The sequence below is a fragment of the Crocodylus porosus genome, unplaced genomic scaffold, assembly GCF_001723895.1.
Source record: "Crocodylus porosus isolate Cpor-Errol unplaced genomic scaffold, CroPor_comp1, whole genome shotgun sequence".
Classification (NCBI taxonomy): domain Eukaryota; kingdom Metazoa; phylum Chordata; order Crocodylia; family Crocodylidae; genus Crocodylus; species Crocodylus porosus.
In genome coordinates this window covers 103,196,350-103,219,944 of record NW_017728918.1, presented here as the reverse complement: position 1 = coordinate 103,219,944, position 23,595 = coordinate 103,196,350, and the positions used below count along the sequence as shown (strand labels likewise).

The 23,595-nt window shown below is 43.4% G+C and overlaps 1 protein-coding gene across 2 annotated transcripts in view; it reads left to right on the top strand.

Annotated features, from left to right (window-relative positions):
• The first annotated feature begins 1,405 nt into the window (after window positions 1-1,405).
• The window catches only part of THEMIS (thymocyte selection associated), a 126,837-nt gene continuing 104,647 nt past the window's right edge, over window positions 1,406-23,595 (top strand). The window contains exon 1 of one of the 2 annotated variants that reach the window (XM_019538009.1): window positions 1,406-1,652. In XM_019538009.1, coding sequence (XP_019393554.1) covers window positions 1,562-1,652 — 91 coding nt within the window. In that variant the 5' untranslated portion in view covers window positions 1,406-1,561. The remainder of the gene's footprint in view (window positions 1,653-23,595) is intronic. The other variant, XM_019538008.1, reaches the window with a different exon arrangement.

The following is a 23,595-nucleotide window of genomic DNA, read 5'->3' as shown; positions in this document are numbered from 1 at the left end:
TAACCAGTAGTAATGGCCATAAACTCCTGGAAGACTGTTTCAGGCTCAACATTAAGAAAAACTTTTTGACAGCTAGGGTGTCCAGACTCTGCAATAAGCTCCTTCCAGCAGTGGTGCAATCACCTACCCTGGAAATCTTCAAAAGGAGACTGGACTGTCACCTCGCTGGGGTTACCTGACCCCCAGTTATCGTTCCTGCCTAGTGCAGGGGGCTAGACACAAGGATTTTCCAAACTCCCTTCCGGCCTTACAATCTATGTTTCTATGAATCCCTTCAACCAATCACTTGTATAAACCAGATACCATATACCCAGAAATGGCTTTTACTTCTGTGAAGTCTGGGGACGCTTGGCAAAATGTCCTGTCTTGTATAATAGAGAACATATGCAATGCAATTAAGAAACTATTAGTGAAAGTGAAAAGACAGACACCACCAAGTATTGCAGTAGATGGGAGTCATACTCTTCTTCTGACTGCACAGCTAGCTTTATGCATTATTCTAACACACTAGCAAAATGCAATGTTGGCACTGCAGTGCATGCAACAGTTTTAGCAACATGCATGCAAGGACCTAGTCCTATTTTAGACTTTTAGACTATAGGATATTGTGTTTTTTAAGCAGGACGTCAGTGGCATCCTGAAATTGGTGGCATACCACAATGTGGAGAATAGCAGATTCAGGTTCATGCATAACATGAATAATGGCATAGGGTTCTCAAAAGTGGCTAGTGATTTTGGGTGCCAAACATGAGACATTGTAAGAGATATTGTCTGATTTTTCAGAACGTGCTGGCACCTGCCTTATGAAATCCAATCCCAATTAAAGTGTTTCACAGTAGCAGCCTCATTCCCCCATAAAAAAAAATATTTTGAAAATCATAGCCATTCTGCCTGACTATAGTTTTAAAACAAAGATCCAGACAAGCCTGTATTTTATGTCTGTACCTTCTCAAGTGCACATTGGTTCTAAAGGTAGCAAAAACAACAAAATGCAAGTGTTTCATTTTGTCTCCTCAGAGGAAGGTTGTGGTTTCTGAAAAGAGCAAATACAAAACTATTTTCCTGTCCTCCAAAAATAAATGCAATCGTTTTTTCTGCTTCAGATATGCTTGACATTCAACATCTACTTTTCCCAAGGCCAGATGAATTACTTCCATTCTTTAAGATATCGAAACATTTGTGGCTGAATAATACAGGAGGTCCTCATCCTTCCCATGAAGTCTGTTACCCCTGACACCCAATATAAACAGCATTTCCTGTAGCCTAAAGTGGCAGGTGCACAAATGCAGCAATGGGAGTCCTTGTAGTTCATTCACTATAGTTCCCTCCCACCCCTGCCCTCAACCTTGGGCTGCAGGGGTGGGAGGAAATGGCCATGCCACAGAAGCAGCAAAAGCTCCTCCCTTCTTCTCTCCTCCCCACCCCTTTCCTCCAGCAGAGAAAAGTATCTCAGAGCTGTCCTGGACTGTGTTCCTATGCAATTGTGAGCGCTGCCATGGGGTTTCTCCTTGGAACTGCTGGTTTTTAAAGAACAAACCCACATGCTGCCTTGCTACAGACCATGGCCTGTACCCTAGAGAAATTCATCCATTCCTTGGATCCCAGAAGCCTCCCCAGGGTCCTCCAAATCCAGTCAGGCATTTACTTCCAAGGTGAGCTGCAAACTTTTTGGTGAAGGTTGTGGAGTCTCTGCTACTAGCTCTCTCTCCAGGCTTATACCATGGAGGATGGAGGGAAGATGGTAAATAAACAGTAGTTCTGAATATGGCCAGTTTCTCCCCTGCTGGAAGGAGGTGCCTGCTTGAAATGAGACACATAGCTGCAGACAGCTAAAGAATAAATTCTGGGTTTTGGTACATCCATTTTCCTTGTGGGCACGGAGAAGGGAAGGTTCTGAAATTATTTGGGACAGTGTAGTTAGTTTCCCTGCCAGCCTGGGATGGTGATAGGAGTGTCCTGTTTTTTTGCTTAATGTTGATGGACAACATACAACCCAAGGCTCTTGCATCAGCTGTCAAGCTTTTACATATTAGCTTTGTGCTTTTATTCTGTGGTGGGGGTAATAGTAGTAGTAGGAAAATGAAAGAACAGGTTAAGAGGTAGAAGTATATCTGGTCATCTTGAAAGAAGGAAGGAGAGGTACTTCTTCACAAATACTAGAGAATATCCATAGATCCTTTAGCCATGCTATCATATGTATGAATTGGTGTGATTCTGACTTTAACATCAGAGTGGCAATTTTTTGTTGGGCTTTCCCTGACTATTCCTAGCTATTCATGGTTTTTTTTTACCTCTGAACCTTGTTACTACATGAAGCCCCAGTGACAGGGAAGAGTGGTAAAGGCTCCAAGAGGCTTCCAGTTGAGGAGAAAGTTCGCCATTGCAATTTCTACACTCACTCCCTTTTGATACTACTGGAAATTTTTTGAAACAAACCAATCAAGAATGTGGACCAATTCAAGAAAGGAATATGCCCCTCAGATTAAAATGCATTGCAGTGCAGATGGCTGAGATACAGAGTCTAGTGTCACTGTGCAAAGGAGAGAGTCATGATCAAATGGTCACATTGTCATTTGCATTCCCCATGCAGGGGTGGCAGGAGGATTCCCATCTGCAATGGGAGTAGGCTTCAGGGAATGGGCTATGACAGAATTTACAAGCCATCAACTTCTGCATAGGCAGAGGAGAGATGATGAAGTCACTATTATCTCTGGCTATGGAAAGGTTTAGCTGCAGTCTCTTATCCGGTCTGTGGTTGAAGTGGATGGATTCACAGAGGAGGGAAAAGGTGAATTTCAACTTTTAAGACAAAATTTCCACTGAAATCATGGTCTACTGCACAACATTTTCTCAAACTCAAAGGCCTTGGCTGCTTTAAAACAAGTATGCAAAACTGCCTACTTCACACCGTGGCCATTAGCTTGGGTAAAAAACATGTCAGATGTTTGAAAAATACTTTTTTTGCCCATTCTTGAATTTTTAATACAACCAATTAAATTGACAGCTGAAGTTTTGCATTTTAAAAACCTTTTTGACTCTGGGCTGAGAACCCATAGGTCAAATTCCAGGCTCAGGTGAATTAAAATCTCAACTTCCAGCAACGTTAGGAAAAATGACTCGGGAGGTGTGTGATTTATTTAAAATCAAAATTGCAATCAAAGCTCTTGAATAAGAGGAGAACAAGTTATTGCATCTCTAGTTTTGTCTCTACAGCAGAACGGGAATTTAGCAACAGCAGTGAGGCATGCAAATCACCTGCTAACTCTGTGCATGTACCCTATTGCCGACATATCCTAAAGCCCATGCTACAACCTTTTCACTAGCTAGCTGAGCCTTGCTAGCACATGCTGCAATCAAACTTCCATTTTGCTGTGTAGTCATACCCTACTGTACTGCACCAGCAAGTGTCATTGTTCCTGGCTGGACTTACTTGGCTGTTCCACCAGTGTTTAATGGACTTCTTGACTTTTGATTGCCTCATGACACAGGATGGATATCAAAAATACCATGGGTCCTAGGGTACCTGCACAGGCATACAGCTGTACAGACCTGAAATGTCTGCACATAGGACTAAGCTTGCTGTCTTGCCCCTCATGCTTTGGTAACATAGGCCTATCACAAGCTGTTTTACTGATGGCTTCCTTCATGCTCCTTAGAACTCCCCACTTCAATAGCGGTGTAAGTGCAGAACATGAGACAATGCTGAGAACAACAGTGTTTATCTATATGCAAATATGTCCTGCTTTTGGAAGGGAGTTTAGTGTTGAGAGCAGCTGCCCCTTCCCACTCCTTGTCTCGATCAACATGTCTGAAAAATGCAGGACTCCCAAAACTATGATGCTCAATCATCACCAAGATGTAAAGGAAATGGCACATCAAGATTATAAGTTGGATTTAATTCTGAAAGGGACTCAGCACAGTCATCTATCCATAATGGAAGGTCAGGGTGCTTGGCAGCTTCATGGTTTGGATTTGCTGTATGGAGATGGAAAAGTTGGTTTCAAGTCAGCTAGACTAGTTCTGTGCTGAACTAGTAAATTACTCCACTTAGGATCACAAGGCCATCTAATTCAGCCCCCTACTTGAGGCCTATTTTTTAATTTGAAATACAACCAAAATATCCCTAACTAAATTATATCAGCCAACTGTCTGTCCAACAGTTTTACCTCTCCCTGAACCTTTTGACTGCCTGAGGTTCTTTTCTGAATGCTTTAACTTTCACATACTATCCTCCTGGCCTAACAGTAGAAGCAAGGAAGTCGCCCAGTGCCTGTGCTATGCTTTCAGCCACTTTACTGGGAGAAAGAGTGCACAGATTTAAAGAAAATGTAATGTAGTTACTGTGGTATGGCTAAACAACGGAGTAGACCACTTTGTCCAATTTGTATTTCCAGAGGGACCACACCTGTTTGATTCTTCACTGATCCATTTCTTTCTCAAAATCTCTTTAATATCTCTTACTGCATCTAATTGTGTATGCTGGCATGTGGGAGAAGTATGAGTTGATTGCTATGATCTTGAGGACCAAATCAGTATGTATGTATACTGATTTCAGCAGCATAGCAACTGTGTAGTTGTGAAGGAGGCCTGGGCAATTCATTCCTGATGAGATTTGCTTTTCTCTGGGTTTTTGGTTTTGTTACCAAAGTACCTAGAAAAAAAATGATGACCAACCAGGGATTCAATTTTAGTTGAAGAACATGTATAAGATCCTGGGGATTTTGTGCAATCAATAAATTGTAGAAAAACTCAGAAGTCTATGAAGGAAAGTTACAGTGGTGAGGAAAAGTAACTCCTGCCATTTCATTTATGCTAGAATAGCACCATGTGTATTGTCTTAAAAGAATATAGGGCTTTCTAATGCCCTTTTGAACTGCTGTGTCCCTTGAGAAATGGTGTGGGTAAGAATATTCTAAGTCCATCAGAAAGGTGTCAGCTCTAAGTGACAGCAATAGAAGGACCAGATTATGTTTTCAGCTGTGTTGTGAAAGCAGCAAGACTTGATTCTTTGTTATTCTTATGCCTTTTTTAGTTAGTTACACCTGTAGGCTGTAAGCATGAAATACTACTGGATCAGAATTCTCTGCTCACTTACAGTGGGAGTGGGATTGCACACATGCAGGACGTACACTAAGGCAGTGATATTGCCCTTTGTTTCTTGGTCCACCCAAAGTTGAAAGCCTGGCAGTGGCAGCAGCAGTTCTATTCAGGCAGCAGTAAGAGAATGAAATGACTTCATGGATCATTATAATCTACCTGGTTCCTTCTAAACTCTTCATTCCACAGGTGTTAATAATTTTCTCTCCTTGTTAATGGTCTTGCTGTTCTACTAACCAAGCTATCCGTTCTTCTGCAATTCTGCTGATAGCTGCTTCTGGTAATTTAGGTTGTATTTCACAGCCCTCCAGACTGTATTTAAGTCTAGTTAAAACATTAACTCAGGTGTGGAAATAACTTTCAGTGAAGCATTGAATGCACTTCCAAGATGCTCAAAAAGGTTAGGTTTTGTTTTATGATAATGAAAGATATGTACTTTTAACTTTAATGGCTATAGAACTAAGGAAACAGAATCTTTTAATTATTTTTGCCTAGTTTTCTGTGCTTTTTTATAAATAATATATAATATAGCAAATTAATGAGCATTCTAGTAAAGTTGTATTTTTTTTCAGCTTAAATCTTAAACTGAATAGCCCTAGTTTGCTAGCATATTAGGAAAGCATCTTCACCCCCACATTCTGAAATCCTATATCCACCCATGTCCATGTCCCCCTATTAACTCAGGAGTAATCATACAAGATCCAAGATCCTCCCTGTTCTGGAGCACCAAGCCCCTAGGAGACCACCATGAAAGGACGCACCAGGCATGTCCACACACGCAGGCACCTGCACTTGTAGCAGCTCAAATAAGAGCGCTACAAATTTGAGCCAGGGCTTTTTTCCTCAGTGCATGTGCCTGGACACGCATTTTGCTGTGGGGCAAGTTCTGCCATTTGGGGCAAAATAACCCTTCCCTGTTCCTCCCAGATCTGCAGCCAGGAGGAGCTAGCAGTTGGGGCTAGAACAGGTACTGGCCCCAGCAGTATAAAAACCTGCCCTAGCAAGCAGTTCAGGAGTGCTTGCTCTCAGGAGCTTCTGGGGCCCAGCCAATTGGGACCTGGGGACACTACCCTTTGTGCCAGCTGGACTACTGAAGCAGCCCTGAGAGTTCCCTGCACCCTCTACCAACTGCAGCAGTCTGGCAGTGGGGGATGCTGCCTGGCTGTAACTTGCCGCCACCTGCGGCAACATGTGGCCCCAAGGCCGTGTGCCTCCCAGACCCGGATGGGGACTGCATGGCCTGTAGAGGCACTTGCCCCTCTGGGCCAGCTGCCAGTAGGCTGTGGGGCTTGGCCCTGGCCACCTGGCACCCGTGCTGCTGCTGTTGCATTGTGCAGGTGCAGCCTGCCTTGTCATGCCCACCATGTGCTTGTTTTACATCTGGAACTGGTTCTGCTGGCTGTTGCAGAGATGGTCATCTGGGCAAGGACTCAGCACATGTTTGCTTCTGAGCAAAATTATGAAGGTAGTGATGCTCCCTGAGGCTTAACTTGTTACCTGCCAGCCTTTCACACCTGTACAGCACCGAGTACAATCTAGACCACAGCTTTCTAGGCACAACCTTGCCTTTCGGATCTCCCAATTCAAGTAAACTATTCATCAATCAGGTGGCATCAATCCCTTCAATTTATACAAAAATAATGATGCTGCTAAAAAAACACATTAAATTAACCTGAGCACTAATTTGATTTTGTAATTCACTTAAAAAAAATACATATATTTTTTACAAAAATGTCACTTGGCCTGTATTACTCTGACCTTGCTCCAATTCAGCTGACTCTGAGAAGGATAGATACTTTAGCTAACAGTAATCAAATTCAAACATTAGATATATTTTCCCATCACTGGTAATTACTAGGGCCTAAAAATCCTTAGGTACAATTCCTTCTCATGTTTCTGCCTTGCTCAAAGATGTAGTGATTTCCTGCCGACCTATACCAGCAGCCAAATTCTGATTTTTCTCATGTGGCTACCTGGTTCTTTGCAGGGAGGTTGGGGGTTATAGCCAAATGTTTGCTCTAACTGTCAAGGCTAAGAGAGAAGTAGTTATACTGCCAAGATCTTAAATAGCTTGTGCACATTGAGTTACTTACCTCCCATTTGAGAGGCTAGTTTATATCCAAAGTCCAAATTGAAGTCTATAGTCACAGTCTTAAATTTGTAGTAACAATATATTCAGCCTTGCACAAGACTGAAAATGAGGACAGTCTTTGCCTCAAACAGCTTATCTTTTTTAGAATGAACATGGTCATGCTTAATAATCCCTTATAAGAGGGGAAACAGTATCGCTATCCCATTTTAGAACTTCGGAAACTGAGGCACAAAAAAGGTGGCCTAAATAGGTCATGCAGTCATAGATTTCATAGACATTAGGGCTGGAAGGGACCTCGGGAGTTCATCCAGTCATGATTCACGGCTGCATTTCAGTTTGAGTTTGTAGCATGGTTCTCTTCCCTCCCCGTAATGTTTAATGTCACAGACACTAGGTTGTTGGATCACTGAAAAATTGGGAAGGAGGAGCAGCAGATTATAGAATGAGAGGTACACATATCTCAGTAATCAGCACTGATTAGAAACGAACTAGAGACTGAAGTACATGACAGTTTAATAGTTCATTAAAATATGCTGTTACAAATTAAGCTGCTGAAACTCCATTGGAAACTGATTTGATTTATTGAACATCTGTCTTTGGCTATTTTAGTAAATATTGATGTTCAGCGAGCTAAGCATTATATAGACATTGATTTTTACCAATAGGATACAAGCATGAGCTTTCATCTTTATGTAGCAAAAATTATGTCTGCTTTAACACTGATATAATTATTTTATGGGTAATTGAATTTAATTTTCTGCAGGCTTAATTTAACCAGTGGCAGGGCAGTAAAATGTGTCAGACCTTTATCGTGAAAAATGCAAAGCTGTCCAGGATGGCTCATTCCTCTTTGTGCTACTTGGACCCTTAATGGGGTCCATAAATGTACCCCTTTTAATGGCAATAAAATGCATTATCCTTGTCTTGCATTAAGTGAAATGGGGATTTTACATGTTTCCTTTTAGTTCTTACTTTTGGGCTGGGCTTTCCTGCAACCTCTGGCTGACACGTATATGTCAATGACAGGGATCTGAACCCCACAAAAATTCTGATCCATGAAGATCTGCCACAAACAGGGGAAGTCTTTGTGGCCACTCTCGTGGTTCAGTTCTGCAATCTTTTTAGGGCTCTTGATCTGTATAACTGCTGCATGATCCAGGGTGCCAGAAGTGCTCCTGGTTCTAACTGCTCTCCAAAACCTGCAGCGTTGCCTTTTCTAGTGTCATAGGGAAGATAAATCCAGAAGCTGAGGAGCCCCATCCTCACAGGCTTGGAAGAGAAGTGAAGGAGCCCAATAGAAATATAATGCTCCAAGTTCCACACTTCCCCACAGCCGCATGGTCTTTCTACTGTTGAAAATGGTGGAGAAATGCAGCATTTTGAGGGAATTCCCCCCACAAATCTCATCTCACACATATAGAGTTTAATGCCTTTTGCAGTGGTGATGCGTAGGGGGTGCGTGGGGGAGCACATGCACCCCCTGAGACAGCTGGTGCACTGCATAGCCGGCTGTGCTCCCCACTTAGGCGATGGGCAGGGGGACCAAGTGGGAGCACCAGTGCCCCCCCCCGGTGAGCGCTAGCCAGGGAGTGGGAGTGCCGCAACCACTTCCCAAAGTGCCATAGCCACTTCCGGAAGCTGGTGAGTGAGATCAGCTGTGAGGATTCCCGCCCCATCAGTGAGATCGGCTGCAAGGGGACTTCTCCCTGGTCCCTGACTGGTCACTGGGGAGGCATGTGCCCCCCCTGAACAAGGTGGCACTAGTCACCCATGGTCTTTTGAGCCTCAGCCTGCTAGGTGCTTTGTGCTTATGAGAGTTGACGATGCTGGTCATTTTCAGGATCAGGCTCTCTGTTAGCTGTGATCCTGAAAGCTGCTCCATACTTGAGCTAGGCCCTCAGTACTGGATGGGGCATATAAGTATGCACTTAAGTTTCAAGCCTGTGGGTATCTCCATTTTAAAGTTCTTTCAAGATGCATAAAACAATACCTGTGAATATGCATGGGTTTGTTGCTGTTTCCTCCTCCTTCGTATACCCACACCTGCCTGCTATCTCTATGGTTTCGGTTTCATCTTTGCTGTGGTTGTTACTGGTAACCTTCACCTTCCAGAGCCCGCAGAAGATTATGTGCATGACCTTTTCCCAGAGCCAAGCATGGGAACAATGCAACTGACCATCAGAAAAATAATGAAAAAAAAACCTGGCTGAAGAACGTTTTGCCAAACAAATAAGCCAACTGAATAAAACGGGTACATTTGTATTAGACTTTTCATTTGTTCTGTCACTAGTCTAGTAGTGATAACTAGCAGCATCAGTTAGAAAATGAGGAGAAGGAAAAGCTTTTCTCTACTTGAGAGTGACTTTTTAAGGTAATTTGTATGTTAGAAAGGGTTCACCTAAAATAGGCGAGCAATAAAATAAGGAGGAGGCTTATGTGTGGTTATTAAAACCATATATTTGCTTTTTAAAAACACAAGCTAAACACTGAACAAAGCAAGAAACATTTTGATGATAGTAATTAGGGATATATTTTATTGTGTGATGGAGTAATAAAGATAGCCAGAGCATTTATTCAGTTGAAGGCTTGGTTATTCATGCCAAAAAAATAATTGCACATTTTCAATATAATGATATTGCTGAAATGTACTACATAGCATTTGTACTTGCAAATTTGTGTTAGTAATACACTGATTAATGACAAATTTGTCAGTGGAAACCAGGAAGATTTTTTTCTTTGGTGAGGGTCCAGTCCTCTGAGCATGCACAGCTCCTTTTGATTCAGCACATGAGAAGAACAAGTCCCGTAGGAAGAGCACAGAATAACAAATCACTTCATCATGTGGATTTTCTTGTGCGATCAGTATTCAGGAGCTGTTAGTAAATTTTCTCTGCCTATCAGCGTGTACCACTATAAACTCTGCTCTCAAGTGTTTAAGCCGATTTTAAAGACCATTTTATTCTCAATAAAATCCTGCAAGGAAAACACATTTTGGAGGTTACAACTGTGTGATAGCAACAGCTGACATTAATGGGTCAAATATTACTCATGCCATTGATTTCAATGAGATGACTCAAGTAAAGAAGGCAAGGAGGATTTAACTCTGTGTAACACCCTTTGGTGCAGTTTAGACTTTGTGGAAAGAACCTGCATTGACAGGACCTTGGGGCAGGAAATCCTGGGGAATCATCCTGACCTCTCCCTAAACAACGTTCTCTTGGAGAACCAGGTGCAAGCTATTTATCAAGTATCCCTGAGAACCTGCCCAGACACTCTGGCAATGTCCAAGACCATCCACACCCACAGGCACTGAATCTCCACAGGTGCCTTGGCTGCCTCTGTTCCTGTCCCTTGGTCCTGTTGAAATAGGATTATTCCAGGGAAGAGCACAAAACTCTCAGGAGGGCTGGTGACCTTTGTGGAAAGGAGCGTAGCACCCTTTGTTGCCTTTTTCTGTGATATCCATTTGGCCAGAGAAGCAAATGTATTTAACCACATCTCTCTTTAGACTTGATCCTTCAAAGGCCTCAACTCTCTGGCCTGGCCCAGCAATACACTTAATTTTAAGCCGCCTACTAAACCCAAGCTTTGAGACTTCTGTGCTGTCATTCCTGCTTTGTTGTTCAGAAATGTGGACTACATATGCCAGGCACATCAAGAGACTGAACAGCTTCCATATGAGATATTTGCATAAGAACCTGAAAATAAAGTGGGAAGACAGAATACCAAACACAGAGGTACTAGTGTGCAGGACTGACACATTTAGAAACCATAATCAAAAAGAGGAGGTGGTGATGGATCAGGCATATCAGAATAATGGGAGGAGCCTGTATCCCCAAGAATATTTTGCATAGCAAGATTTGAGAAGGCTGTAGAAAGTGAGGTCACCTTCTATGGCCATGTCCAGACACGCAGGGGCACAAACTGCAGCAGCACAAATTGCTGCAGTGCACGCCTCTGCGCATGTGCTTTGGTGCAGGACAGATTGTCTCGCAATGGGCAAACTGCCCTTGCTCAGCTCCTCCCAGCTCTTGAAAGGAGCTGGAGGCTGGGAGCAGCCACAGTGCCGGTCCCATCAGTCTTAACTGGTGACCTGGAGCAGCAGCACTCAGGTCGGGCAGCATGGAGACCTGGCTGGATGCCAGAGCGTTGCTATGGATGGCCCAGCCTCTGTGTGTGCTGGCATGTGAGCGTTGCGTGTGCACTGAGCCACTTTTGCTCTATTTTTTTTCCCCAGGAAACCTTGGTAGCAAATTTTGGCCTCGCGCCACAAATTTGAATCACAGGGCGCTTTTGAATGTTTGCTACAAACTGCATGTGCCTGCATGTGGGGACTCGCCCTCTGGTGGTACCACAATGTGCACAAAAATGATATGAAGTAATTCAACATCAACAGAAAGCTGGGGGGGAGTATGCAGAATCGTGTCTGACCTGGAGGGAACATCTGGCACTGGGTGCAGTTTAACATGAAGTAGCTTTGATCCAGAGAATAGAAGCAAAGCAGGAAAGAAGAAAGCAGTGTGCTGTAAACTTGGACTCTAACTCAGACAACATATGTGAAACTTATAACAAGCTGTGCCACAAACAGACTCATCAGGCATATGACTAGACCTCTTATGTGTACACCATGATCCAAATGATTGTCAGTTGCCTGCTACTAAACCAAGTACAACTACTCACACGCTTAAATGGCTTTAAAACCTAGGTGGGTCTATTGATTTAAGCAGGGCGACTCTTGAGGCTTAAAGTTATGTACATGCCTAGGCTTTGCTTTAGCAAGTTGCCTAGTACACACTTCCCTTGCCCACTCAGTCTTTCCCCTTCATTAGACATGTACTTTGAACCCATAGATTGTTGGCTGTATAGTCCGGAGTAACAAGATTGATTTAGTGCCAAGGTGGTGAATGGATCTCCTTTCTGAATTGGAATGGTCTGTCTGTTCTTGAAGGTTCCTTTCTAGCTCAACAATATGGAGAAGAACCATTACACCCTTAGGAATTAAAAAAAAAAAAAAAAAAAAGAAGACTAAAAAACAGTTAAACCACCCGGGACTCGCAGTCTACAAGATGAGCCCTCATTCTGCACCCAGCTACCTTGTATTTATAGTTCTGTTAGTTCTGACTCTTAGTGTTAAAACCAACAAAAAATTTTTAAGTGTTTCATTTGGAGCTGTGGTTTTGGTTGTTCTTACCTATATCATGGGTACTGCATGCATCAAGCTTTGCAGCTGCATGTGAAGTTTGAGCCCTCTAGAAAGCTGAGAAATAGTAAAAAGGGTCATAAAGCCGTCAGGAAGGAAATAAATCAGAAAATGCTGGAGTAATTTTTAAAGAATTCCATTAAAATTGAAATGGCTTAAAGCACTTGACATTTAAAGTTTTACTTGCTATGTAGAAGGATAAATCTACACTCTTTGTTTTCTAACGGTTCAGTGCTTGCGAAATCAGGCCCTCCTCAGCACAGGTAAGATGGACGTGATCTACTGGTAAGGCTGTTTTTGTAGCAGGGTTCTTTTTGGGTTGATTTCCATGGCAGTTAAGCACCTAATACCTCTTGAAGATATGGGTCTTGGTCTGGACAAATTTGCACTCAGTCATTATCATTAATAGGGGAACTTTGAAGCTTACTGTCAAGCTTACTGAGATGGAAAGTCACTGTATGTTGGAAGGTGGCTGTAAGGAACTAGACGCTAAATTAACTGCAATGCAGGAGCCATCATGTCATAAAAATAATGATCCTATTACCTAGGGGAGATATAACTGAGGAGTGAATGTACAAGGAGACTCAATGTACATTGTACATGGAAAGCTGAGGAGCTGAGCTCTAGGCTAGATTTACATGTGAAAGGTGGGGGGCGAAGTAGGAACATGCCAGGTAAGATCCAGATTAGCTCATACTTGTGGCTGCTAGCTTGTGGCTACTTTTGCAGCTCAGGGTTGTAACAGTCTGTGGGAGGCTGTTGGGCACTTCCATGCATTGCTTTCTAGTTTGGAGCTGAATTCTATTTTCTCTATGCAGTTCCCCATACAAAGCTACTTTCTTTGAATTTATGCTGCAACTGCAGAGCCTGAATTTCAGTCTGGAGGCTCATGAAACAAGTGACTGTAAAAAAAAAAAAAAAAAAAAAAAGGAACCTGTATCAGTGTGGCACCTCGTCCCTCCTGCTTAGTCAGAACAATTAGACTGCTGTAAAATGCTTAGTCTCACCACCCAGCTTTAAAACAGACAGCCCAACACTGCAAAAATTGTCCTGTACAGATGGTTAAACAGTAGTTGTAGACAATACCCATAAGGAATTGGTTCTGCTTTATTGACACTAATTAGGAATACATTGTGCCCTTTGTATTGCTACAAAAGAGCCTTACAACAACTTTATTAAAATTATGATGTCAGTTAAGCTGCTTTGTATCCTGGGTAGTATCTTGTAACTCTGACTAAGCAGATACCCCAAGAGGTTAGAGCTTCATACAGACAAGAGTCACTTCACCATTCACTGAAATATTGTCACCTACGGCCTGGAACAAGAGGATTCAGTGTACTGGTAGTGTACAACAAAATAATGGGTGAAGGGAAATATGGAAAAAGACATAGAGGCAAGACCCTATAGTTATACAACTTGCCAGGGAATTATTAGTAACTGTGTAAAGCAGCTAGGACCTTGGTTTTCATAGTTTCATGGTTTCTAGGGTTGGAAAGGACCTGAGCAGATCATCTAGTCCGACCCCCTGCCATGGCAGGAAAGAGTACTGGGGTCAAACGACCCCAGCAAGGTGTTCATCTAACCTCCTCTTAAAAACCCCCAGGGTAGGAGCCTACACCACTTCTCTTGGAAGTTGGTTTTTAAGATCTCCTTTAAAAAAAACCTCATCCTATCAGCTGCCAAGAACTAACTGGATGCTTGTAAAAGGTAAAAACCTGATTTTGACCCATCACAGATTCAAGCCCAAGGAATCAACATCTGATGTTTCACCTACTAAAGCAAACTTTCTAACTCTATTAGGGAAAAAAAAGATACTAGTGGTACTATGAAACCCATTGCATCCTTAAAAGTGTGGTTTAGCAGAGGCTTATGAAATGGACTGGGGTAGGAGTTTGGAGACCTGGGCTTTATTGTCAGCTCAGACAGTGATTTGCTTTGACCTGTAATAAGGCACTTTTATCCCTGTTATATAAAAAGGAAGCATGTGCCTTTCAGGCTGCAGGCACAGAGGAGAGCCCTGGTTCCTTCTAAGGGTATATAGGAAGTCCAACTGAAGAGCTAGGCAGATGAATGGGAGATGAAGGAAATGTCTTCAGGCAATCCTTTTCTGTGTGCTACCCTAGGCTGTAGAGTTCTGCTACTGAAGCTGTTCTTCCTTCTGTGTAGATGGGCACCTAGTAGCCTAGGTGCACAGAATTGCTTGCATTTACTCTCACCTCTTCTTAATACAATCCTCACATGAAAGATAGCCACCACAGGTGAGTTACAGAAACATATCCAAGTGCTTTAGTAAAAATTAAAAGAGTGGGTTTGATAGTAGCCTTTAACTAAGAGGATGGAGCTGGACTGTTTTTAGTAGTGACAGATGACAGAACAAGGAGCAATGGTCTCAAATTGCAGCAAGGGAGGTTTAGGTTAGATAGTAGGAAAAACTCTCACTAGGAGGATGGTGAAGGACTGGAACAAGTTATCTAGGGAGACAGTGGAATCTCCATCCTTGGAGGTTTTTAAGGCCCTGCTTGACTCAGCCCTGGCTGGACTGATTTAGTTGGGGATGGTCCTGCTTTGACCAGGGGGTTGGACTAGATGACCTTCTGAGGTTTCTTTCCACCCTAATTTTCTATGATTTTGTGGTCTGGAGTCAGGAGCTCTGCCAGGAGGAAAAAAAAGGGGGATCACTAAGATCTGGGGAGAAGAACAATTGTACCCTTATGAAGTAAAAAAAAAAAAGAATTAAAAACAGTTAAAACACCTGGGGTATTTTGTGGGTGAGCCAGGCCCTAGAGATTGAGGTGCAGATAGGTCAAACCCAGAAATATTATTGTGCATGGAGTTGGTGTTGAAACTGAGAGTAGACCTTGAGGGGAGGCATGAAGACAGTTGTGCACATGAGTGACTGGAATGAGGCTGTCCCCAGTTGGTTGTGTGGGACCTACTGTTAATGCCCTGGGATGCACAAAGAGAAAGCATGCCCAAGAATGGCTTTTCAACTTAACTGAATGGTCATAACAAACTAAAACACTAAGATGTGGCTGGAGAGAATGCAAGCCACTGGGGGGGTTGAGGGAAGCAAACTGTGCTAATCCTGAAAAAGGCAGCGTGCTGTGTATTAGGGGGCACAGCATAAGAGTGATCACAGACCTCAGTCAAACATCTGCATTTTTCTATAATTTCGTTTTCCTGTTTGTAAAGTGCCTGCCTTTGGAAAGTGCCTTGAAATTTATGGGTGAAAACTGTTCTATAAGAACTAAGTACTATTATAACGTAATGGAGAACCTCATTTTGAGATGCTGAGTGTGCACAGTTTCCATTGAAGTCAATGGAAGTTTCACTCTGAGTAGCTATAAAATTGGACCCTATGCTAGGGGAAAAAACAGTAATCCTTCTATTTTAGAATACATTAAAAAAATACAGATCTCAGTCATATAGGCCAAGTACGGAAGTTATATTTATTGCATGGGAAATGCGCAGAAAGTGCTCTATAGCCATAACTGAACAGATGGTCAGGGCACGTAAAGCGCTGTAAAAATGGCAGGTCCCCCTCTAAGATAACCCTGGATGGATGTGGTATCAGACTTCAGCGCTGTAGGTTAAAGCACCATAATAAACACATGTACCAGTTCCCATTACATCTGACATTAGGTCATATTCTGCCAGCAACCCATAGGGTTTTGCGACACCCCACGCCTTCCCCCACTGTAGCACCCCCACCGTACCACCCCCACCTCCACTGCAGGGTGGTGCTGTAGCTTTGGCAACAGCTTGTCTTATCTGCCTGAACGTCGGGCTGGCCCTGCCCCGGTGGTGACATCTGGGGGATGCACAGGGGTGCACATGCACCCCCTGGGAGCACTGGTGCACCCTCTGGCTGCCAGTGTTCCCTGATTAGGGGATGGGCAGGGGAACAGGCAGAAGCACTGGTGCCCCCCCGAGAGCACCAGCGGGGGAGTGGGGGTGCCAGCAGAAGTGCCCCTGGCCCTTCTGGATGTGCCGCTGTCACTTTTGGGTCAGCGCAATCAGCTGTGGCGGGGGGGACTCCCTGCAGTTGCTGACTGGCCCCGGGGGGGGCAAGTGCCTCACTGGACTCAGGAGGCACCATTCACCCATGACTCCTGCAGCTTGGAGCCCTGGCCAGCAGACAGAGATCGCTTCAGTTGGCCAGGCTCTGGTTTTGGGTGGCATGCAATGTCCCTGCATGTGCCACCCCACTTTTTTCTGCCTGGGATTTTTGACTCCTGGATCTACAGGGACATGGCCAGGATCACCAGATATTTGGTACTATGTCAGTATTCCATCAGCTCTTTTTTAATTCTCTAATTAGCCGACAACCTAATATTACCAGTCAATAGGAAGCTGTGTGTTTCTGAAGGACAGGAAGTAGAGCTGCCACCTGCAGGGCCAGGACAATACACTGTTTCTCAAGAAATTCTTTGTTTGCACTCAGGACAATAACACTCCCATTGTATGTTTTCTGAAGTGGTCTAATGGATAGTGTAGTGAACTTTGGGATTGTTTCTTTTTTAAAATTTATCATACAGTCCCTCAGTCACATGTAAGTTGTTGAAACATAGTAATACTTGCATCTAAAATTGAGATAATGTCCCCTTGATTTCAAGTGGAGCAGGATTGGGTCCTTATACTATACTGCTTAGTCTGTAAGGTACATCTCTAGCCTGTCCTTGTTTTTCTCCTAACCATGAATTAGAGAAATTGCCTGAGCTGGAGAAAACCACATCCTCAACTGGGCAATCAGTAAGAGCAGTTAAAATATTCAAAGGCTGCTTACAGAGGTGAAAAAAATAGGTGCTTTACTTTCAGTGTGGTGTGCTCCTGTGCCAAGCGCAGTGCATGCCCAGAAGAGGCATTGCATTAGTATGACCTGGCTCACCTAACCTGTATAGTTCAGTGGGGCTTTTTGGTGCTTCTATCTAATATCAGCTATTACATAAAAGTGCCAAAAAGCCCCATTGAAGCACCCAGTCTATACAGACACTGGGCAGCTGGATCGAACTAATGTGCTTATCCTTCCAGTTAAGCATTGCCTCTCAGTGGCGAAATATTTTTTTCAGTCTGGGGGATGGAGGAGAGAGAGTACAGGACATTCAGGGTGAATGAAACCAACTAAGGCTTATCAGGTTAAGCCCTAAGCTCTGTACACCTGTAAGAAAATAGGAATAAGAGCCAGTTACGTGTGTGTGGTGTCCATTATGAAGCAAAATCTTGCCTGAAATATATTAATAGTACTTTATTTTTTTATTCCATCTGAAGGCTTTTGTGTGGGGAAAAAAAATAACAAAAAAGTAAACTATTTCTTGCTTTCAGTACCTACAGTCCATAATATCTGTTCTCTCCACCATGCTTTCTCCAAAGTGATTCAGAGTCATCTGATGCAGTAAGTGGCTATTCACACTCAGAAGTATTTTGTTCTGATGCAAACTTGGTTCTAACCAAGTTTGTATTTGCATGAGACTTATTTCTCAGTTCTGAACCAAAAACTGTCTGTGCTTGCATAGTTCATTCAAAAGCCACTTTCACGTACAGGAGGGATAAAGCCTTATATATGAAATTTCAATGTAGGTGCATGGGGGAGTTTTTGCATTAGAATCTTGGATCTGAGCCAGGCATATGGTTTTCCATATGTTCCATAGGTTCCAATACTAGAATAGTTTTGCTTATGTCTGTTCTTGAAGGTTTACAGCTCTGGATGATGGAAAGCAATGAGAAGAGATGATTTCTTTTCATCTCTGTCTCAAACCTCCATAATCTCCTTCCTTTTTTAAATGAATTTGTAATAATGCAAACCAACCATTTGACACTGTGGTGCCTTGTGCCTTCTCACTTGTGCCATCTATATTTATATTGGCATCTCTTTCAAACAGGGACTTTTTACAATGCCAGTAAAGGACAGGGAAAGGAAAGGTGAGAGTGAAAAACTGATATCTAATAACATTTGGCAGGGTACTATTTGGGGTTGAAACTCATACTATGCTAGTAATAGAATCCCCTATACTGAAGTCTTCCATGTTATAAGGGTGTGAAGTAAGGGTTCTGAGTTGGGCCTGAAATATTTGCCATATTGAGCATAAACAGCTTCCCTTCCCCCTCAAAGTATTCACAGAAAGGCATCAATAGCATTTACTGAGCTCAGCAAGCAAAAGAATAAACAGTAGTGTTGGCAGAGTGCACCCATAGGTCAGGGACAGAAGCTATGACACAGCTGTGTCTGATACCCACTGAAGGAACAAGGAAAAAATGTCCCCGTGCTAAAAAACTCGCAGATCTCTCTCCCTCCCTCCTACTCTTGGAAAGAGTCACAAGTTCCCGTGTGGGAACCCTCATCTCAGCTGCTTGGCTCTCATTGCCAGGGTAACTCCCTGGCCCTGTACCTGGATAGGCTAGCAAGTAGCCTAGCAGCACTTTTTCCCTTCCCCAATCTAATCTATGGGTGAAGGCCAATGGGCTGATTCCAATTCTCATGGTACAGGCACTCACTGTATTGACACCTCAGTGCAATCCCCACACCCCCTCTCATGATTGTGGGCCCATCCCAGCCCCAGACCTGCCTACTCCTGCAAGCTAAGCAACCCCTTCCCCTTGTCTGCAGGCTCCACATCTGTGCATGGAAGGCCAGCTGGTGAGTCAGGCACAGGCAGCTGAACACCTGCTGAGTGAATGAAAGATGTGCATACGAGGTGCTGGCAAAATGAAGAAGAGATGTTACAGGCTGTGGTCACAGCCTCTGAGCTCAGGCCATGCACTGCAGACTCCTGTCACCAGGGGCTGTGAGACTTGCAGGGGGAACGAAGTGGGCGGTGTACGGGGGAAATGGACCTCCTACTTTCAGGCTGGGGGTGCTTATACCCAGGTTGCTGAGTTGCATGGCTGTGGCACCAGATGGCCACCCACTGTTTGGAAGAGACACCTTATGGCACAGCAAAGCTAAGAGAGTCACAACACCAGGAAGTGCATGCACACAGTTCTGGACCACTGGCAACTGCCCTGTAGGCACAGGCCCTCCAAGTGGGTCCATGCCACTCTTGAAGGGCTGCAGGAGTGCTCAGAGTGGGCAGGAGACCACAACGTACCAGACCACTGTGGCAGATTTTTGCTGGGGTAGCTTCTGGTATCAGAGCCCAGCGGTTCTAGTCTATCGACCCCCCTTGCCAGGAGGCCCATGGAGGAGTTCCCCATGGCCCCACTTGTGGTCCAGGTCCCACTGCAGAGAAGTGGCTTAGCCTTGCAAGGAATAGATGGTCTCCCAGCTTGGGCTGGATTCCTGACATGAGCCCCAGGCATCGGTGAGGGCTGCAGGTCTGTGGTCCTCAAAGGGAAAGACATGGCCATGGAAGCCAAGGGGCCAGTGATCCTGTAAGGACCAGCAGTCTTCAGTGTCCTGTGTGGCAATGTTTCCAAGGCCGCAGCTCTCTTGGATGTCTAGTGGATCCAGGATCATATAGCTGTCCAGCTTCTACATGGAAAAATCTCTGGTTTTAATTTTGTACCTCTGAAAGTAGGATGCCAAGTCAAAAGCTCCGTATTCTGTGTCTCCCCTGCCTCTGTCTCTCTTTCTCTCTCGCACACACACAGCAGGTGGAGGGTATGCTGGGTGGGCATGCATGGGACAGCTGGCTCATGGCCACGACAAGCCACTACCACATCAGATCCAGGTAGGTAGCTATGATCAGTGGTGGTTTGACTATTCAGAACCACTTGGGAGTCTTTGGCAGCCAGGGAGCCCAAGGGGCCCGTTAGCGAGTATGCAAGAGCTCCCACTACCTGCTGGGCTTGGGCCATGTAGGCAAGCTCCCAGCCCTCCTGATTCTCCACTCACAAGGGCTAATGTGTGTTCTGCTTCCTCCTGACATAACTGTGGCCGCTTAGAGTACAGCTTGAAAGATCACTTCTACCATGGGCTTCTTGAATGTGTGTACTTTGTCATGTACTGTCATACCCTTCGTGATATAAGGCAGCTTGATTTATTTCATGCGTGTATTGTATTTATAATTCATATTGTTATTTTCTAACAAAAGAAGAAACCGTATTGTTCATGTAATGAAAGGGAAATCAAATAAAAAAGAATTCATACTAGAATTTTTTTCAGATGCTTAACATTTTAGGCAAGACAGAGGAAAAAGCTATTGATCCAATTGCTTTGGTTGCTTTGATGTGATCACAGCAGCTGCTAATATGGATTGTCAAACCAGAGATGAGCTTATAAAAGGATATAAATGTAGTTTTTATTGAACAAAGTAGCAATCCAAAAAAGGTGGTTTCAAAGGCAACCAGCACTTTAATTACAGCCTTCAGGGGCATTGTTTGATCACTGTAAATAGGCTGCTTTATTTGAGTTTTCACTAAGATGGTTTTGTGTTCTATTTCATACATCTTTCTGGAGTTGAAAAGAATCAATCCTGGAGGTTAATTGACTTAAGCTTTCAATGTATGCTATGTTTTCTTTGTGGTTAAGAGGGGGAAAACAGGAAATTTGCATGCTGACAATGAATAGTGCACTAAAAATGCCATTTTTCTTTCTTTTTTTTCATTTCATAATGCATAATATATTTTATGCAGGTTCCATAGTGCACAACTTAAATAGGGTTTTCATGATTCACATAGGCTCCCTGCAGTGTCCCTGACAATTTTATAAGACTAACCGTGTGGAGATTAATGGAAAAGATTTTGTTATTGTCCCTCTGGAAGCCTTTTGGTTTCACTCCTCATCAGCACAAATATTTGGTGTAAATGCCTAGATGACAAATTACTCTGGACTTAATTTTAGATGAGAAAAGTTATCTTATTGTACTATTCCAGGTAAGCTGCCAAGCAGGGGCTAAAGTCAGGGTTTGAGCAATTTAGTTTCAGACTAATACAGAATTACAATCAATGCTTCCAATACAATTGCACCCAAAAAGGTACCAGTGCCACCAAGGTCTGGTGGTATTGTTAGCTTGGTTATGGGATGCAGTAAGCCAAGTATGGTGAACAACCCGGAACCTGCCTTTTGGGGATTGTCAATGAAAGAAGTTGAGGAAAACATTGAAGAGTTGCAACCAACAACAAAATCAAGAGAGGGCACACGTTTAGTGTGCTGTAAAATAAGATAGACAATCATGGAAAACAGTTATCCTCAACTGCAAAGAGATTGCTGAAGGAAGGGGCTATAAAATTCAGTAACAAGCACTGCAATATGAAACCATGCAGTGTGTTACCATAAAGAATGGGCAGGGCATTCAAGCAGGAAGAGTTGTGATGAAGGCCAGTTGTGATGTCTTGTTCTAACACAGCGTAATTGGCAGGGTTGGAGGCCCAGCTTGAAGCTTTCATTAAAAGAAATCAGTGGAGACCACCCACATCAGGGAACTGGAGAAAGAACACTGAAATTTGAATCTCATGGTTTTAAAGGTATTCTCCTGGTCCCAGTCATGTATATGCCACTGACTTTGGCTGTGCATTTCATGCTTCTAGAGAAAAGATAGAGAAAGAAAATAAATGTGTTGTTAGTATAGGTAGTCAGCTCAGTCTATAAGTGATTATTGACTAGTAGAAAAGGCTAAGAGTCAAAGTTTCTAATGGTCTGGGCTGCCAACATAGGAAATTGGCTGAATCTCTTGAGCTGAATCTCCTTATTGTAAGGGTACTGAGAGTTTTATAGAGATGGCATAAAATCACCCATCTTTTACCATTGCTGACGTGGATGATTTGTTAAGAAATCACTTACTGCCAAGGAAACACAGAGATCGACTTCATTTTCTGTCTGGGTTCTAATGGGTCACCATTGTGCAGTAAGGAGTCTGATCCCAAACGTGCAATTAAATGAAATATAAAGGTGTAGTAAGCAACACACTTTCCTTTCTAGCATATTTGGGAAAGATACATTTGGTGGACAGGATAGTGGCATTATCTGTTCATGTATCCATGTAAATTGTAAACCAGAATCCATCATGCTGAGTCCTCTGGGATTCACCTTATCTGGCACTCTCATCATTATTTTTGATCTGTTTGCAGTTTATGGAGGGTAGTGAGGTTTCTCATCTGCTAAAGAGTATTGCCCTCTTCTGCTGCTGCTTAATCTCTCTCTAACATGAAATAAATATTGCACATACACTTTCAAGGTATCATAAAATCTGCCATAGAGTGCAGCAAAAGGAACAAGAACTACAATAATACTTCACCTGTGTGTTGGAGCAGCAGTCAGTACATCACACGAAGGTTCAGCAGGGCAGTTGTGTTAGAATAGAATCGCTTAGGGACTAAAGGAATATTATGCAATTATAGGATTGAGTTTCTGCCTTAAGAAAGACAGACTGGTCCTGTATAGTTATTCAGGGCAGTGACTCTCCTATTCATACATAAAGGGCCAGATTAATTGAAGGTTGCTCGGGGAGGTGTAAATTACACAATCTTGTGTAATGATTGTTGCTGTTTGTATTATAGAAGCACATAGGGATCACAATTCTAGACTAGGGCTGCATTGTGCTAATAAAAGTATCAATGTATTGCAAAAAGACATTTCCTGTTTCAGAAGCTTACAGTCCAAACATGGCGGGAAGGGATTCCCTGTGAAGCAGATCAGGCAGCGTGTATGTAGTGCGGGGCAAGGATGGTTGTAATCCTCAGCGCTCAGGGTATGCAATAAGTGTCTGCCATGTGCTTTCCTGAACTATAGGAGCAAAAATGCTGCTCCAAAGTACTTCCTCTTATAGGGACCTGAAAATTGGGAGTGGAAAGGTGTTTTGGGTAGGTTTTCACTGCAGTGTTCATTCTGTCTCTCAGGCATTATTTTAACCATCCCCCCATCTGCATACATGCACACAATCTTCAGGCTTTATTTTGGCAATGCTTTCAATTGATGTGGCTGAAGAGAATCTTTCATCTAAGCTCTTAACCCACCTACTTTGCAACAAATACAGAAGCGAAATCATTCAATTCTGAGAATACTCTGTAGAGACCTAACTAGCGGTTACAGACAGGGGACTTGTACCTGACAGGATTTGTGACCTTCTGGTGCTGAAATGGGCATTGTTCTACTTCTTGCAGCTGGAGCTTGGAGGCTCCTTGCCTCCATTCTGGTGCCTCCCCTTTACTGAGCACCTGAGTCTCATGTGCCAGCTGTCCACCCTTAGTTATGCTACTGGTCCTCCAATGCTTTCCAACAATCCTCAGCTCTGCTTCTCTCCGTACATTCTCATATACTGCATTGAATTGT